Source organism: Pollicipes pollicipes, unplaced genomic scaffold (assembly GCF_011947565.3).
Source record: "Pollicipes pollicipes isolate AB1234 unplaced genomic scaffold, Ppol_2.1 Scaffold_3447;HRSCAF=4054_pilon_pilon_pilon, whole genome shotgun sequence".
NCBI classification, from domain to species: domain Eukaryota; kingdom Metazoa; phylum Arthropoda; class Thecostraca; order Pollicipedomorpha; family Pollicipedidae; genus Pollicipes; species Pollicipes pollicipes.
Window position 1 is genome coordinate 39857668 of NW_023596297.1, and position 17197 is coordinate 39874864.

The 17197-nt window shown below is 53.3% G+C and overlaps 1 protein-coding gene across 1 annotated transcript; it reads right to left on the minus strand.

Moving 5' to 3' along the window:
• Window positions 1–7042: 7042 nt before the first annotated feature.
• On the minus strand, window positions 7043–16913 carry LOC119092542 (tRNA-splicing endonuclease subunit Sen54). Its single transcript, XM_037215500.1, has 9 exons — window positions 16899–16913; window positions 16611–16660; window positions 14114–14287; window positions 12104–12251; window positions 11093–11258; window positions 9989–10596; window positions 9630–9673; window positions 7180–7196; window positions 7043–7122 (listed from the first exon to the last, which is right to left on the minus strand). The coding sequence occupies exons 2-9, from the start codon at window positions 16631–16633 to the stop codon at window positions 7043–7045; spliced, it is 1260 nt and encodes a 419-aa protein (XP_037071395.1). The 5' UTR covers window positions 16634–16660; window positions 16899–16913.
• Window positions 16914–17197: the final 284 nt, after the last annotated feature.

Below are 17197 nucleotides of genomic sequence, written 5' to 3' on the forward strand. Positions count from 1 at the left end.
GTTTCAGCTATCCCGCGTGACGAACCGGCAGCCGTGATGTAGGGCGGCTACGGCAGTGAACCGTAATGTCGGGCGGCTACGGCAGTGGGAGGGCCACGCCCTCTTCGAGCCGCCGCTGTCCGTGCCTCGCCGTTGATTTAATGCTGAACTTTACAAAAGGCAGGGGCCTCCCGTCCCCGTCGTCCCTAATGCTGCAGTCACGAGTGTAATCTTAGGCTCTGCAGCCCAGAACGAACATGGCTTGGCAAATAGCAAGGACTACATGGAGTTTCCGCCCAGATGCCCACAACAAATGTACCTGGCGCAACCAGCAGGCAGTTGTGCACGCTACAGCTGGCTTGGCAGCTGGCTTCACTCGGCGCCGTCCGTTCCGGGCTGGCATCGGTGAGGGAGACCGCCGCGCCCGTCAGGCTAGGGCGTGGCCGTCCGGGTTCGTCCGACGGATCCAAATGGGCCCGCGGCGGCGCGAGACTGGTGCCGAGAAATACCGCACCAAACATAGACCCAATCTCATCAGTGCCTCGCATGCAACCATTCACACGTCAATACTGTGGATGACATTAGTTCTTTTATTGCAGGAACAGTGCAACCCACATTCTACTATCAATCTGAATTTCAGCTCAGCAATACATGCAAGCAGCCATGACACATATTCGAGATGCCTAAAGGTCATGACAGTGCGGAATGCTCATCGTTTCGTTTGCAGGCGGCCGTTGCAAAGGCGGCTTTCCGACTCCCGTTGGCTGGAGGGCCATGCGCGGACGCGTTCATCTGGTGTCTATGCATACCAAACAACGAGATGAGATACCAATGAGACACAAGCATAAGAGAAATAATGGGACATAAGTTTTAAAAGCCATTTGAGGGCCAAAAGATAAAACACGTAGGCAATCAACATGCAACAAACGAAATGTAGACATCATTTGGGTAACCAGAAGCTGGGGGAAGAAGTTCGTGCGTGATTTGGATCCCTATGCTCAGGAAATGGAGACAAACATGGAAAGACCAAGTCTCCTCAGGAGAGACAAAAACTCCAACAACCCGATCCGGAATAGTTTTCTCATGATAAGCAGGCTTTTTGACGCCGAGTCACCCCAGCTACTGCCCGCCCGTGAGCTGAATAGAGTCCGCTCAACGAGCGCGTGCCGTCGCAGAACTGTCGCCGTTCTCGCTAATATAGCCCAGCCCATCCGTGAGCTCAATACAGTCCGTCCAACGAGCGCGTCTCCTCGCAGAGCCGCCGCCGTTCCCGCTAAAGACGGCGAGACTGCGGAAAGTCCGGCCGGAACGCACACGCGGAAGCGGAAGTGTTGGCGGCCGTGCGCCGCTATCGTCGCCGCGGCTCCGCGTGACCGGCCGACGCAGCCGGCCGCCCGGGTCGGCGACACGGCCGTCCAGCGGCCTGCATGAGCCGCGCGATATCAGTGTCGGCCGGCGGACACCGACTGCCGGGCGGCGTCGCGGCTGTTGTTGGACCGCCACTCTGACGGCCCACATCCTCGGACGCTGCAACGTCTGGCACCAGTACAAGGTCGAGCGTAAGCATGGGACTTCCAGTAGCTGTTAGTCACCACAATATATTTAGGCATCTATTTCAGTGCTTTCCGAACACACACATACACACACACACACACACACACACACACACACACACACACACACACACACACACATATATATATATATATATATATATATATATATATATATATATATATATATATATATATATATATATATATATATATATATCTAATAAATGGTATCTATATATGTACACATAAAACACAACAATATGTAAGAAAGTTCATCTTGAACCCGGCGTAAAGGGAATGTTCTGCATTTGAAAACATTGAGGCAAACAACGCATGTGATGAAACCAAACTCACTTGTAACTTTTGGTGTGCTTCTTACTGCGAAAGACTGGGCTAGACAACAGAATTTTACTTTTCGGTGAATGTGTTCCTTAATACGTTATCGCTTCATTGCGTCATGAAACGTTTATATGACGTTAGAGTGGCTGCTAAACTTATCGTGCGAAACTGCTACCGTAGCGAACGGGCTAACTCACTTGTAGTACTTAAACCTGTCGACAGGTGTCTTGTTGATCGGTGTGTTGTTTGCAGAACCCAGATATTGTTATGTGAACGTGTCTTTGCCCTTTCTCGTGACGCCCTTGCCCGTGATTTAATATTGCTCAAGCGCATTCGCTTGCTCGGTTATGGCGCTTTTCTTAACTGATCAGATTTTTCGTCTTATTTCCGTCATAACTCGCACCACTGCAGTGGAATTTGGGCAGCGCACGACCCAAATCCTTGCATGCACAGAACGTGATCGGTGCTCAAAAGGTGCTGTGAACGCATCACATTGATTGAGGGCTAACTGAAGTCTGTTGGTGCAAGAAATCGTGCTGGCGCTCGCCAGACACGAACAACTCAATAATTACTTTTTGCATCGCCTTGAGCACCCAATGACCAATGAAATGGCAGTCGTGTTGTGTTTCTATGGTGTCATGCATACCTGGGTGACCCTGAAGCAGCCTACACGGAATAGGCCGCATAAGTTCGCGGGAGTCAAGCTTAGAAACCAGAGGGTCTTAAGAGGGGCAGGGCTGTGAGCTGCACTCAATGATCTCTGGTCATTTGGTCATTTGTCAAATGGTCATTTCAGTTCCAAACTCCATACAAAGGTGGGACATTCTTTTTAACATCGCCCGAATCCCCTAATTCTGGGAATTGCATAAGTCACCGATACGGTAGCAAGACACAAGCTGTGAAAATTTTTGAAAGCACAAGCTACAAGCAAAAGTTTAAAAGTACAAGCAAATTTTAAAGGTAAAAGGCACGTACCATTTTCGTCGGGAATGCAGTTTTGAATAACTGGTACATGAATCGCAATATTTGATGGCGAACATATAGGTCAAGCGAGCTTACTCGAACAAGGATGAATATTTTCAGTTTATACAGCTGGGTTCAGCCAGACCATCCGGTTCTCCTAAAGATTGTAAGGTTGCAACCACCGATTCATGAAGCGCTGATTCATTTCCTTTCATGTGCAAATGTAATTACTTCTAACAGGCTATTCGATGAGATACTATCTTTCCGACTCATTGTAACGCGATAAAAACATCACTTTGACGTGGTCAGTTGTTAGCATAATATTTCTTCATTGTCCATTCCACTATCATTAGAAATGTAAGAGCGGCCGATTACGCTATAGCTGCACGACACGGGTAGAAAGCGTACTCAGATATCGGCGGCGCGGAGTCCCGCTGGCACCAGGCCACCCACATCCCAATACTTTGGTCACGGTCACGAATGAAAAAATCATGACGATTCATCGAGTCTGTCGTCTTCATGACTGGCGTTATCCCCGGGCTCGCTGAGGTCAGTGCCGCGGTAGCTTTATGTTAAATGTAGTCTATTTTCGTGTCTTCGTAGACGCCCAGAAGTACGGGAGAGCGAGTTTAGTTATCGCATGGGTTAGCTGACCCAAAGCTCTTATCTCGGCTCCTAAGTGTCAAAAATACAGATATACGCCAACGAAGGGCCTTCGTTCTAATGGACCACTCGTTTAAGTCGCGTCCCGGTACACGGAGAGGCGACAACACAAGAACGTGCGGATCATGGCCAGTGGTGATTGTATGGGTTTTGACCTGCAATACAATCCCTCTGCTTATTTCGTTTCTTGTTCGTGAAATCACGTGACTGCCTGGTGAGATGTGTTGCGGATTCCTGCGTCCTAGTCATCAACACAGCGATCAGAACTAGCCCTGTGCCCGAGAAATGGTCCCGTGGTTAAAGACGTGCCGTTCGTGCCGTTATATCGAATCATCGTTTTTCTACCTTGTGTGATCAGACACGTCACCCCAGAGCTTCGACAGATTTTCGGCAGCTTGATGGCCGCCTAAAGCAGATTGTCGACAGCTTGGTGACCGCCTACAGCAGATTGTCGGCAGCTTGATGACCGCCTACAGCAGATTGTCGGCAGCTTGATGACCGCCTACAGCAGATTGTCGGCAGCTTGATGACCGCCTAAAGCAGATTGTCGACAGCTTGATGACCGCCTACAGCAGATTGTCGGCAGCTTGATGACCGCCTACAGCAGATTGTCCGCAGCTTGATGACCGCCTACAGCAGATTCTCGGCAGCTTGATGACCGCGTACAGCATATTTTCGGCAGCTCGATGACCGCCTACAGCAGATTGTCGGCAGCTTGATGACCGCCTACAGCAGACTGTCGGCAGCTTGATGACCGCCTACAGCAGATTCTCGGCATCTTGATGACCGCGTACAGCAGATTGTCGGCAGCTTGATGACCGCCTACAGCAGATTCTCGGCAGCTTGATGACCGCGTACAGCATATTTTCGGCAGCTCGATGACCGCCTACAGCAGATTGTCGGCAGCTTGATGACCGCCTACAGCAGATTCTCAGCAGCTTGATGACCGCGTACAGCATATTTTCGGCAGCTTGATGACCGCCTACAGCAGAGTTTCGGCAGCTTGATGACCGTCTCCAGCAACGCATCACTGGGAAGATTCATTTTCAGTTCAGATGAGAATCTTACACGCGACCAGCAGCTCCCGGCTTGGTCATCCATTACCCACGCCAGGAAATGGAAGCCTGCACACCTGGCTCACATCTCTGAGCTTGGCAGTGTATCCAGAGCGCCACGCCGGCAACACAATACGCACACCGCTCGGGCACCTTTCCGCGCCAGGCAAGCAGGCGCGTCTGGCGCACCAGGAGCGGGCGAAGGCAGCGAGCCGGCTGTACGGAGCGAGATATGAGGTTACCCTTTCTCGGGAGACCGTCCCGCCGCCCAGAAGACAAAAAGAGGCCCCTCGGGCCCCTGCGGGCTGCGGTGCCACACTGCGTTGCATCCTCCGCTACCGCCGCTACATCCTCCGCCATCGCTTCGCTGGCGTCGTCTCCGTGTGTGACCGGAGAAACGTGGTCCGCCTGGTTCCTCCCACAGATGTGGGAGGACCAATAGACAGCATTCATCTCTCACAGGCGGCAGCGCGCGTGTGCGCCTTGGACCTCAAGGCCTCAGTGCGGCTGACTGCGATTCGGGACTTCACGGTGGCATTGCATGACTACCGTGGGTCCTGCAAGGTTGGTCCTTCTCAGGTCTTTTAAACCTTTCTTGTTCTAATCCGGTCCTATCTCAACCCAATTTCAACATGCTTCTTTACACGTGTTTTGACAGTACAGCTGCATAGGCCTAAGAGCGAACGCACGAGAGCTCCAGACCGTTGTTTGCCGAGACTGAGCTGCAGCACCAGCACCAGCTGCAAGAGACAAAGTGGGTACCAGACTCGTTCTTTACGATAAGGGGACACGCAGGGTTTTACGGGATATGCCGGCCAACACAATCGCACACGATTGCGGGCACACAGGCCCGAAGGCAGGAGCTGAGCAGCGGGTGATGTCACCATCATTCCATGTACAGGCATATGAGGCTGACATGTGACATGTGAGGACATGTGAGGCAGGGGGCGTAGGGGACACATGCTCCCGCCCACATTTGGACCCTCGGGACACAGAATTTTGGGCCCGATTTGAGAAAAGTTGCATTGGCCAGTAATTTCTGGGTGATATTCGGTGCTCCGTCAGTTGAGGCTGAATTTGACCTTTCAAGATGACCTTGACAGGTCAGGTTTTTTTGACAGACGATAGTTCATGCGCTAATGGTTATTTTGGTACTTAAAAATCCCCAATCGGCCGGCTGTTTTTTGGTGATAAGGAGTTTGTCATTTGAACCTGAATTTAACTTCAAAGACTGACCTTGAAAAGCCAGGATTTTTGACGGCTGGTAGTTCTTGCGCAGGTGAATATTCTGATGTTTAAATAGTTAAATCCACCTCCAACTTTTTGGTAATATGGAGTTCTTCATGCCTTTTTCTGAATTTGACCTTTAAGGTCACAAAATGTTGCAAAATAAACGCCCTTTTCGGTGTTCACGCGCCATAATTGACAACTGACGTTTGCTCAGTGAAATTGAAACTCGACGCTGAATAAATCGCTGAATAAATTGCCAACTGCAATCATAGTTGGGGTGGGGATAAAAGTTCATACTAATGTCTGTGTCTCAACTGATCCGTGATAAGCACCTCCCATGGCTTATTGAAAACTGATGGAAGACAAACACGCAAAGAACGGTTGGAAAATGTATTTGGTATGCATTACCCTGATGCACGGAATACATCTTCCCATTCGCTGAACCAAAGCGTCGCAGGGGAATTTTTTTGCACCGAGCAGTTGCCACGACCCAACCGACAATCAGAATTGGTTGGGAACAAACGTAGCGCTGAAGTATCCTCGTTGGCAATGATCAAAGTCAGTCCGTAGCTGCCCCTCCTAAGAGACAAGATCAAATCACATGTTAAAGAACAACAAACAGAAGTTACGCTCTACGCAATACCAGGACAAAGTTCACTGGGTCAGCCGCACTGCACCCTAGTTTGCCTCGAAAAACTATCCACCCGCATATCGCCTCCGGCCTCTGGCAGCACCTACTGAATGCTCAGCTACCACGGGCACGCCTCAGGTCAGCGACCGCAGATCATGCTGCGCTTGGATAGTAAGCGGAAGCGCCGGTCCACCCTGCAGCAGGTGAGCGCCAGCTCAACCAGCTCGGTGGCAGGCTGCGGTAGAGGCAGTGCTGTCGTCGCCATAGCACGGCCGGCGCCGGCAGCGGCTGGCGCCCAGACCTGGCCTAAGGCGCCTGGTGGCAGCGGCTGACACCCAGACCTGACCTAGAGCGCCTGGTGGCAGTGACTGATAACCGGATCCGACCTAGAGCGCCTGGTGGCAGCGGCTGACACCCAGACCTGACCTAGAGCGCCTGGTGGCAGCGGCTGACGTCCAGACCTGGCCTAGAGCGCTTGGTAGCAGCGGCTGATGCCCGAACCCGACCTAGAGCGCCTGGTGGCAGCGGCTGGCGCCCAGACCTGGTCTAGAGCGCCTGGTGGCAGCGGCTGATGCCCGAACCCGACTTAGAGCGCCTGGTGGCAGGGGCTGACACCCAGACCTGACCTAGAGCGCCTGGTGCAGCACGGACGTCTCGAGCGGCAGGGTGCCCCGCTGGACAGTGTAGAGCGCCGGCGAGCCCGTGTCTGCTAGGACGGCGGCGCAGAGCGGCACACCGTCCTCCGGCGGCGCAGCCAGCTCACCCAGCTCGTCCTCCGGTCTGCGTGTCAGTCACACAGGGTCAAATCAGGCCACGGCCACCCGTCACACGTGCTTGTCACGAACACCAATCGGACAGCGCACCTCCAGTCACCAGCACTGGCCATGTAAGGACCACAGAGCGCGTTCAGGTGATAGGCGAGAGTCAAACAAGGCAGCGCCTGCAATAGGCGCCGCTGGAACGAGGCACCTCCAGCCACAGATACAGTCCCATGGGGGACCTTAGGCCACTTAGGTCACCTCAAGACTACATGGCTTCCGAAAGTTGCAACAGCTAGTGAGACATGTCGGGTGACATTGAGCTTGGGTAGTACTAATAGACATTGGTTTTAAGAACGCGCCAACCGCAGTGTTTGTTTGCACCGTGACCGGGCTAAGCTAGGTCAGGTCAAGTTGGGTTATGTTAGGCAAGGCAGGCAAGGCAAGGCAAGGCAAGGCAAGGCAAGGCAAGGCAAGGCAAGGCAAGGCAAGGCAAGGCAAGGCAAGGCAAGGCAAGGCAAGGCAAGGCTAGGCTAGGCTAGGCTAGGCTAGGCTAGGCTAGGCTAGGCTAGGCTAGGCTAGGCTAGGCTAGGCTAGGCTAGGCTAGGCTAGGCTAGGCTAGGCTAGGCTAGGCTAGGCTAGACTAGGCCGGGCCGGACCGGGCAGTTATACTAGGCCAGGCTAAGTCGGATTAGACTAGATTACTCAGGTTAGGCTAGGTTGTGGGCGGGGCCAGCACCGAATTTTGGAGGTTCAGCCCCATATGGATGACTCAAGTCGCCGCCACTGGCCACAGAAACACCTCGGGTCGCACGCATCAGCCGGGTGTGACACAGCAGGGCACCTCCGGCCTGAGGCACCGACAAGGCTGGCATCCCAGGTGACAGGCTCGAAAACGATCTAGTTAGATGGACAGAAGACTTATACATCAACTGGCAAACTAACAATGTTGCTGCCAGCTGGCATGCCTAAGTCACGCATCTTTGGCATTAAGATATCAATGACAAACAAAAAAATGAACAGGGGAGCACGTAAAAACAGTAAACTAGAGAGTTCCACCGAGCACAGCGGTGGAAAATATCCGGCGTTTCGATGCTTTCAATGAACACAGGCCTGCAGTCAGGCCTAACTCGCGGCGACATGACCAACCTAGCCGACGCAATCTCAAACAAGAACGTTCGAAAAGAGAACAACTACAAGAAAGAACACATTTCCAGCGGCTGTGCAGACTGTCCGCTGGATGAAGCAGCACAAGAGATCGTCCCTCTACAGTACCCACAGCCGGCAGAACGCGCCGGCCCCGGCCACGGCCGCTCCGGTGGTTATGGTCCGCACACCCAGCTGCACGGCACCGCCGGCAGCCAGCCGTCACCGGCCAACGATGGCACCGACCCCGGCAGCAGCCAGCTGTTACCGCCCGACGATGGCACCGACCCCGGCGACAGCCAGCTGTTACCGGCCGACGATGGCACCACCGGCAGCCTGCCGTCACCGGCCGACGATGGCACCGACCCCGGCAGCAGCCAGCTGTTACCGGCCGACGATGGCACCGACCCCGGCGACAGCCAGCTGTTACCGGCCGACGTTGGCACCGACCCCGGCAGCAGCCAGCTGTTACCGGCCGACGATGGCACCGACCCCGGCGACAGCCAGCTGTTACCGGCCGACGATGGCACCGACCCCGGCAGCAGCCAGCTGCTACCGGCAGACGATGGCACCGACCCCGGCGACAGCCAGCTGTTACCGGCCGACGTTGGCACCGACCCCGGCAGCAGCCAGCTGCTACCGGCAGACGATGGCACCGACCCCGGCAGCAGCCAGCTGTTACCGGCCGACGATGGCACCGACCCCGGCGACAGCCAGCTGTTACCGGCCGACGTTGGCACCGACCCCGGCAGCAGCCAGCTGTTACCGGCCGACGATGGCACCGACCCCCGGCAGCAGCCAGCTGTTACCGGACAACGATGGCACCGACCCCGGCGACAGCCAGCTGTTACCGGCCGACGTTGGCACCGACCCCGGCAGCAGCCAGCTGTTGCCGGCCGACGATGGCACCGACCCCGGCGACAGCCAGCTGTTACCGGCCGACGATGGCGCCGCCGGCAGCCTGCCGTCGCCGGCCGACGATGGCACCGACCCCGGCAGCAGCCAGCTGTTACCGGCCGACGATGGCATCGACCCCGGCGACAGCCAGCTGTTACCGGCCGACGTTGGCACCGACCTCGGCGGCAGCCTGCCGTCACCGGCCGACGATGGCACCGACCCCGACCCTCACCTGACGATGAGCACGCGGAACTCGGGCGGCGGCGGCAGTGACTTGCGGTAGGGGTCGGACGGCCCGTAGACGTCGTACAGAGGCGGCGGCAGACCGGCGGACAGGGCCGGCGGCGGCGGGGGCGGCGCCAGGCGCAGACGTGACAGCAGCTCGGCCGCCGAGCCGCGCCACCCGGCCGGCACCAGGCTCGACCCGTCGCCGTCCGCTGACGGAAGCATGACCATCTGCACGGCGGAGGCGGCGCGGTACACACGTGGGCCTCGGCCTGGCAGCCAGCACTGATATCACTTATAGTTTAGGTACGAGAGAACGATGCCACGATGGCTCTGAACTATTGGGAGCATCAAATTTGCGGCTATTAGACAGAATTAATTAAAGCCGGTCCAAGAATTGTCATACCGTACGTGCCTTCAAGGCTTGTCAGTGGAAAAAGAAAACCGCTGCTAAAGCGGCAGGTTTTATTAACCACCCGCACTAAAGATCTGTTGACCAAAACTCACTTCTTAGAGACTCAACACATCGCTGGTTAAAACACTCACCCACGTCTTAAACTCGGACCAGTTGCGCGCAGGCGTCTTCAAGACGGGAATGCAGCTCGGATATCTGTCCCGCTGAGATTCCTCTCTGCAGACGGGCGCACGCACACTGCGCCGCACGGCGGCCATGTCGAGCAAGTACTCGTTACGCGGCGTGACGTTAGGCGGCAGTAGGTCCTTGTCCGGCGGCCGCATCCTCACCCAGGTGGCGCACCCGATTACGTTTGGCAACAGGCGCTTTTCTTCGGTGAAATCGAGCTGCCTGAGCGGTGCTCCGCCTCGCGCCTGGCCGGCGTCGAGTGGGGCGTCGAGGCGCTCCGAGCACTCCGTCGGACTCGCCGACGACCGCGCACAACAGTCCTCGGCGCCGACGGCTCCTGAAACCGCCAGGTCGCGGCCACCTCCGGCGTCATTGCGCGTCACCCCCAAGAGATCCGACGTGTGCTCAGGCTCCTGGTCTTGCCGCTCAGATGCGTGACTGGAGCCCTTGGATGCATCCTCGCTGGTTCGCAGCACCTTGGGATCCGGGCTGGTGCCCGGCGAGGCCGTGCGGTGACGTTTGTCCTTGCGCTCTCGGAGGTACTGGTCGAGACGGATCTTGCGCTCATACTCTGAAACGTCGTAACGAAATCTCATCCACCATGAGATTACGTTTCAGACTTACACCCAAAGTAAGCGATGCCGCTACAAAAATCAATGACTAGTAAAGAATGCAGCGACGAAGTATGTGCGGCAAACAATATACTCACGGGACTATACCACTCACCATCACCATCAACCAGCCAACGTTCAAAACCATACCTCTACATCGATCGATGTCTACACAATACAAAAGGTTCATGCATACTATGAACGACTGCACCTTCAGCCGTGCCACTGACTTCGTTTTATTGTGACTCCGCATTCGCAAACTGGGAACACACGCGCGTGAACAGTGTTAGCTTCAAATACGTGTTGACGTCGTACGGCCCAGTCCACAATATGCGGCCAGGGGTGCGTCGGCCGGGGCCGGCCGGGGCCGGCCGGAGCCCAGCGAAGCCTGCCGGGGGCCCGACGGCGGCCGCGTCACCGGCAGACGCGCGCCTGCCGGGGTCGGCCCAGACGCACCTGTGGCCAGCGGCCCCTGGTGGCGGACGGGCCGGTAGCCGAGCCGCGTGAGGTGCGCGTACAGTCGGTAGCGCCGCTCACGGGCGTCGCAGCCGGCCAGCAGGCGGGCGCGCACCTCCTGCTGGCTGCAGCACGGCTGGCCCTCCGCCGTCAGACGCAGCAGGCCCTGGCCGCCAGTCGGGGGGCACAGGTCTGGCCACGCTGACACGACAGGTGCGGTGCGCACCACCGACACAGCGCCCTTAGCCGGGCCGGCGGCGAGCGAAGAGACACGTCCGGGCCGGCGGCAGACGGGGAGATGCGTGCAGGCCGGCGGGGGGGGGGGGGCGCTTGACACGTCCGAGCCGGCGGGGGGGGGGGGGGGCTTGACACGCCCGGGCCGGCGGGGGGATGCTACGTCCGGGTCGGCGAGCGAAGGGCTTGACACGTCCGGGCCGGCGGGGGGGGGGGGGAGGAGGGGCTTGACACGTCCGGGCCGGCGGCTGCACCGACATCGGCGCACGACACCCGACGGAGCCCAGCCGGCGGGCCCGGCACCGAGTCCGAGCTGCGCTACACAGTCGGCCCGGCGAGCTAGGCAGGCGCTGGCGGCCGGTGCCCTAATCTGTAATACTATTTTGGTACTGTTTTATCGTAAAGGTTTATGGGCGGAAAAGGGGGTCAGAGTGCACGCTCCGCTGAACTGGAGACCGGTTGTCACTCACCCTATCACGGTAACATCTATTAGCTATTTTGCCTGCTTGTACCAGACCTTGAACAACACAATTCTGGGTTGTCATTTACCTTATGGCCAGAAGTAGAAAACTGTCTTGGGGCCGCCGGTTCGAGCAGCGAGCGATGCCATGCCGCTGCTGGGACCATGCCGGTGCCGAACTGGTGCGTCAACAGGCATAGGACATTGTACGGTACGACGATATGTCCACGTGTCGACATGGACACGCGCCATGAAAAACCCAGGCGGAGCCAAGATACTCAGTGATCTCAAGGCGTCGAAAAACATCCGCTTCTTACCATCTCACTCAGCATGACGACTTCCTCCCAATGCAGGAATTTGCAGCCGTTCTCTTCGAACCCCATGTACTGCCAGAACTTGCCAGGCACTGCGCTGAGACGAGCGACATCTCGAGCTGGCTCCCAGGCGGCTGTGAGTAGCTCCGACCTGCAGCCGGCAGTGGCAGCTTAGCCGGCCGGCCACGCGGCACCGACAGGTCATGTCAGGTCAGTTCAGGTCAGGTAAAGTCACGTACACCGCAGCACACATAGGCCACACAGCTCCGGCAGGTCAGGTCAGGTCACGTACACCGCAGCACACACCGCCCACACGGCGCCGGCAGGTCAAATCCGGTCAGGTATACCGCGGCACACAGCACCACACAGCTCCGGCAGGCCAGGTCAGGTCAGGTCAGGTAACATTACAGCAGCCACCGGCCACAACGGCATATTGTAGCCGAAGTAAAGCTGCCGAGCAGCCGGGAACGTATTGCACACAAATAAGTTGGTATGTCCTCAAACCAATGCACGGGTGCGATGGGCATCTTTTCGGTGAAACAGGTTCCACTAATGGGCTGTGGCGTTTTCCAGGAAGCGAAAGGACCAACAAACTGATTTCACATACTGATTACTGCGCGAATGACGGCTGGGTACCGATAACCATCGGACGACAAGTAATGCTGATTGCCAGAGACATTGCTGAGGGCGATAAAGAGGAACAGGGAGCTAAACAGAGTTGCATAGGGGCTGCGTAAGATAATGTGGGGCACCGTCATATGGAAGGACTCCATCAAAACCTCGCTACCCACCGGTGGCGTGTTGGATCTGTGGGTTTCATATGACAGTCAATGGGTCTTGCTTACAAGTAAACGCAGCTGCAGTGTTCGTACGAGATGTGTCGAAAGTTGACATTACATTACTCTGGCTGATTTGCCCGATTCACGCGACATTTTGTGATATTTTCTAGTTGAGGAAATATTGACAATGCATAAACACAACGGAACAACCTAAGCAAATACGCTTTAACGGGAATGTTACACATTTGAAGATATTGAGGCAAGCATCAGATATTATGAAATAAGCTCCCTTGTAACTACTGGTTTGCTTTCAAGCGTGAAAGAATGCTATAGAAATAAAATGTCACCATTTAGTAAATACGCTGCTCAGTGCATCGTCGGTTGATTAAGTCGTGGGAAGTATTCACGACGTCAGAGTCGCTGCCAGGCTCGCTGTGTCAGAACTACCACTGTAGGCAGCGGGCCGAGTCGGCCATAGCGGCTCGACTCTCCCAGACGTGGCAATGTTTGATGATGCGTGCTTGTTTTTGGAACCCAAACATCGCTATGCGCTCGTGTTTTAACCCTTTTCGTAGTGTCCGTGAGTTTATATCGTCTTCTTGCATCCGCATACCCGGTTGTCGCGCTCCATTATTGGACCCTATCCCCAGTCTTTTTTCTATCACAACTCGCACCACTGTCCAATTTTCTGTATCATGTAGCACAAAACGCAATTCGTATTCGAGAATTGCGCTTCACGCCATAACTCGGCTGAAGGCCAGCTGGCCTCCGATGTTACCGCGGATAGTGCTGGCGTAGGCCAGACACCACTGATAATGATTCGTTGATCATATTTGTTTTGTCCTTGAGTACTACATGGCCACTGAGGTGGCCGTATTCACAGGTTCACATGAACTTACTGTGACGTCATGCATGCCCGAGGGACCTTGAAATGGCCTGCACATGGTAATGGCCATCAAGCTCAAACACATGAAGGGTTTGAGTCTTTAAAAAGGCATAGCTGTAAACTCATCTGTATGATCTTCCAGTCCAACACGAATATGGCGTATGCCCTTTCAGTCCAGATAAACAAAAGCATCAAATAGTTACGGGATACCAGATGTTACACAGTGGTCTGTATCCGATTCTAACACCGTTGCGCACAGTATTTTACTAGTTGTTCCAATGTACTCGACACCGGTTCATGCTCTGCTCATCCCACGACATGGCCCTCGTCTGTGCCGTCCTGGCGTACCGTTTAGCGGCGAGCGGTTCACTGACGAGCGCGAGCAGCTCCTCTGTCCTGGCGCGCAGCATCTGAGACTCTAGCCAAGCATCCTCCAGCGGCAGGGACCGGGCAATCTTGTCCCCCTTCTCTGGTAGCGAGCGCGACCGGCCCCCCTGTGTCATTTGCAGGATCTCCCGTGCGCTGTGGAGGGGACAAGCCGACATTAACAGTTGTTTCTATGCATGATTGATTGTCCCTTGCACATCTGTCACACAAGCTGCTGAACACCAAAACTGTGGGATTGCATGTTGATAATCTCACATCACTCATGTGAGATCATTCACATCACAATCTCAGCATGCTCTCATGATACATGAGAGCATGAGAACTCAAGATGTCAGTTACCCCACATGTATGCAGCATAATGGAGCCCAACCATACTCCCTTTTCCCTCACATTGCAGTCTGTTGCCTGTCACATGTACTGGTGGCCCTCATACTCACATCAGAACCAGGCACATAGCCATGATTTTTCCAAGGGGGCAAAATTTTGCTGGGAGGCTCAAACAATCTGGGTTCACTTAGGGAGATGGATTTCACCCTTCTCATCAGATTCAGCTCACTCTACAACTGGGCTCCATTTCAAACCAGCAAAATCCTTTTGGCTAAGTGAGAGCCCTAGATCCTCCCACAAGCATTACAAAAACTGAATTTACATTGTTTCATGTCAAAACATCAAGAGAAGGATCCATAGATCATGTCTTTAGGTGCCCTCTGAGCAGCTGGAGAGGCCCAAACCCCTCAACGGAGTAGGGGAGCCACACCTTCTGCCCTACCCATTGACTATGTCTTTAGTCATCATAGACCAGTTATCATATGTCCACATATATACAACATTTCTAAATGATCTGCATGAGGTTGGCAATCCTTTAGTCTTAGCTACACCACTTGTACAAATAAGGCGTGCTTTCTCGCACTTCTATGTGAAGATGAGGTCCTTACCAACTTTTGAGCAAGGTCTGTCATGCTTTACAACCCTCTGTTCCACTTAAACATGTGCAAACCACAGGTTTGTAACCACAGATTTATACCCATGAATTTGTTGTGGTATAACTGAAGAACCATACCATAGCTTTCCACAAGAACCACAAACCATAGCTTTCCTATTTCCATATGAACTGCATACATGTCAAATAAGCTGAATGTCTTCAAAAGTTTACAACAGAAGAAAAAGTAAAATAAATCCAGCTTTTCTGGATATCTTATTGCATGCAAAACCCAACCCTGCATCAATGTGTAAAAATAATCTCTTGAAGAATCAACTAATCTATAAATCAGCACATCTTACACTTAACACACTCTCGGGTGGGGGGTCAAGTTGACCCCCGAAGGGTTTTCCAGAATGGTTTCCGAATGGCGCGGCTATGCCACACCAAATTTTGCATAGCTGTAGACAATTAAATAGCCAATCATATGACATGAAGAATTTAGATGTACCTCATAAGGTCACTGACCTATGGCAGGTCAGTCAGGCCATGTCTTCAGCAAAGGCAATTTCTAGGCAATCATCCAATCTGGTACCATGAATGGAAATGTTGACAAGGTCATACATCTCTGAGATCCTTCATTAAGGCACCAAAAATATTGAATGAGGACATTATGTTGACCTAAAGTCAGGTATGAAGGTCAGACAGAGGTCAAAACCAACCTAATTTGTTACTCTAGGTCTTGCTGTGTGAGAAAGTTTGTGGTGCTCATTTTGAATTCATTGACAGCAGGAACCACATTATACATCTTCCATTGACTTCTTAGAGGTCAGAACAGGTCACTGGCCCAAGTACTAAGTACTGCCTAGCATAATCTTTGTTGCTTATTCAAATGCAACACTCAGAGCAGTCTTGTACAAATTTGGTCACCATGACCTTCAAAAGGTCAAACAAAGTCACTGACCTCAAATGGGCTTGTAACCTTTTGCCTACAAACAGTTGCCTAGGTTCTGGGGGCACTTCATAGACCAACCTGGAATTTGACCTTGTTTGACCTTATTTGGTGTGAAGGTCATGACCTAAGAATCTCAAACTTTGACCTACATGAGTTCACATACAGGTCAAGACACCCTGTAAATTTGGTGTCTCTAGCTCTTTTAGTTCCCAAGATCTCAGGGGGATCAAGTTGACCACCCCCACCTCAGCAATGGGCATCTAACTGGCCAAGGGGGCACATGTTAAGACCTGATGGCACAAGCTGTCACTGCTAATTCATTACTTTCATCATGACAAACATACCTTAAAGCCTGATTTGTTAGTAGTTATGAAGAAAATATCCCATGCAACTAATCAGGTATCCTACAATGTAAAAGTAAGACCAGCAGAAATGGCACATTTAAATTCTAACTAACCACAACTAATGCCAAAAAGCCACAGGACATGCAAATTACAAAACCCCAGCTGCAGGCAACCAGCGGAGGCTGATCTATCAACCAATGTTGATTTATCACACATTGTCATTCTGTTTATAAAGCTTACCTTGCAATAAACTCCTCATTCATAGTGAGGTCAACTCACTGATGTGGGACCTAAGCAAAAAACCAACAACCAATGACATAATGCAAACAGTTATTAACAACAATGTTCAAGTATATACACATGAGGCGGTTTCAGCTACTGCTCTTATAAATGGATTGCAATGTTTCTGCAACCAAAAAAGTGAATGAAGCCACCACACCCGGTTTGTTCTCAAACTAAATTTCTTTTCTAAAGTAACATTCACACACATTTATGTATATGTATTTATTGTTGATGCATGCCCAATACCGCCTTTGATTACTTGGGCAATGTGGCAGCACGCACACTGTACGAAACAGGCATAAATAGAAACGCCACTTGTGCGCCAGAACTGAACGATGATCAAATTCTCCTCATTAAGAACCATTCCTACATTACAACAAACACTCTTAGGTGCCAGAAATAAGTGTAGTCAGAAGCAGGGCAATAAAACTCATAAGTCAGAGGTAACTGTACTGGCGTATGTCGCGCGTGCATTCAATTGGCGTCCGGAGACATAAAATAAATACACGTCTGTCAATCTAGCAGCAGATTAATAGCAAATTGCC